The sequence below is a fragment of the Propithecus coquereli genome, unplaced genomic scaffold, assembly GCF_000956105.1.
Source record: "Propithecus coquereli isolate 6110/MARCELLA unplaced genomic scaffold, Pcoq_1.0 Scaffold19, whole genome shotgun sequence".
Lineage (NCBI taxonomy): Eukaryota > Metazoa > Chordata > Mammalia > Primates > Indriidae > Propithecus > Propithecus coquereli.
The window spans coordinates 10,568,834-10,570,779 of NW_012143856.1; the positions used below are offsets into that span (position 1 = coordinate 10,568,834).

General features: G+C 40.2%; 1 protein-coding gene across 1 annotated transcript in view; it reads left to right on the forward strand.

Moving 5' to 3' along the window:
• The first annotated feature begins 22 nt into the window (after positions 1-22).
• The window catches only part of LOC105809113 (ceruloplasmin-like), an 89,705-nt gene continuing 87,781 nt past the window's right edge, over positions 23-1,946 (forward strand). Inside the window, 3 exon segments of the mRNA XM_012642858.1 lie at positions 23-185; positions 823-866; positions 868-1,039. Of these exon segments, the coding sequence (XP_012498312.1) occupies positions 23-185; positions 823-866; positions 868-1,039 (379 nt within the window).

Here is a 1,946-nt window from a genome sequence, read left to right on the forward strand (position 1 = left end):
TTGAGGATTCCCTCAGGGAAGCATGAGGAAGAAGCTAGAAAGAGTCCCTGAATTAATCCTCTGGACTGAGACAGACTCAGAGGAAACTGGACCAAGTCCAGATGGGGAACTGGGCAGGAAGAAAGTGCAGAAGTCAATCAGTCACGAGTTAGTAGATTTCTTCGCGTTTAATGTGGAGCTGGTGGGTACCGAAAGATAGAGAATGGAAGGTTGCTCGTGCTTCAAAGTCCTTTATTGAATAAAGGAACTTTATCCATAGTTAGCAGGATCTCATATGCAAGGGGTGGGGATCTGAGGCAAAATTCTAGCCTGAAAACAACAAAGGAAAGAGAACCAGTTTCCAAATTCAGAACTTAGGTAATAGCTCAGAGTAATGTAAGCTATACAGAGGGCCGCCCCTACAGTGGGCCCCGTGTAGGTGGCATGGGTACTTCTTGATGCCCTGGGTCCCAAGTCTGACTGGCAATGAGGAAAATACAGAGGGCAACTCAAAAGTCCAGAGATCACCTCTGTATCTGAGATCTAAGCACATGGTAGGTGTAAAGTAAATATTTGTTGAATCCATCAGTAAAGGTGGTGATAGTCTGTTAATATACTGCCTGCTCCATTCCAATTTAGTCTAGAAACTGTGGCCAAACTGAGCATTTAGGTGGAAGCCAATTAAGGAGGACTCAGGGACACAGGAGGCAAAAAGAAATGCATACTTCATTCTGGAAATACAAATTAACATACATTCATGGCTTAATGGAGAAAGCTGGAGTCACATTCAAAATAGTATTGCCCAATGATTACTGTAAACTCAGTGCAGACTATGTTTTCCAGGTGCTCTCTATTTTGGTAATACTATGGGCCCGCAAATGGAAGATGACTGACTACCTGGAGCCAGGGAAACAGTATACTTACAAGTGGTTTGTAGAGGAAAAGCAGGGGCCTGGCCCCGATGACAGTAACTGTGTGACAAGGATTTACCACTCCCATGTAGATGCTGTAAAAGATGTGATTTCAGGACTTACTGGACCAATTGTGACTTGTAAAAAAGGTAACATATTTTTAAAATCTCATTGTAATAATAGAGTCAAGCAGAATGTGTGGGCTTTCCCCTGCTTTCCTAGAGGAAATTGTCTACCAAAGGCTCTCTATTTTCCTGCCTTGACCTTGAAACTCACCATCCTGGACTCTGAGCACTAGATGGCGATCACAAGTCCAGCCCTCAGTTCAACCAATAATGCAGGTTGGGCACTAGATGGTAGTCAAATCCAGTAAACTTCACTTCAGCCACCTGCGCACAAAATAACTGCCACCCTTTCCCCTCCTACACAGAGGGTTGGGACGAGATATAATAGGAAGATAAGAGGCAACTGCCTGTTTCTTACAGGCTGCATTACTTAGAATTATGTCTGTGGAGTGCAAGATTTTACTTTTATGTTTATGTTTTAAGGTGAATCAGTTAGTGAATCACCAGTTTACTTTTATTTTATTTTTTTAAATTGACAAATAATAATCATACATATTCATGAAGTACATAGTGATGTTTTGATACATATAATATATAGTGGTACATATAATGTAATTAGTGTACCTGTCATCTCAAACGTTTATCATTTCTTTGTGTTGGAAACATTCAATATCCTCCTTCTACCTGTTTGAAATTATATAACACATTATTGTTAGCAATAGTCATCCTACAATGCTATAGAACACTAGAACTTACTTCTCCTGTCTAGTTACAATCTTATATCCTTCAACAAATCTCTGCCTGTCCCTCCCTTCTTCTTACCCTTCCCAGTCTCTAATATCCTCTGTTGTACTTTTCAATGAGATCAACATTTTTTTAGCTTCCACATATGAATAAGGAAATGCTTCCACATATGAATAAGGAAAGTAATTTTTTGTTGCTGGCTTATTTCATGTAACATAATGTTCTCCAGTTCCATCCATGTTGCTGT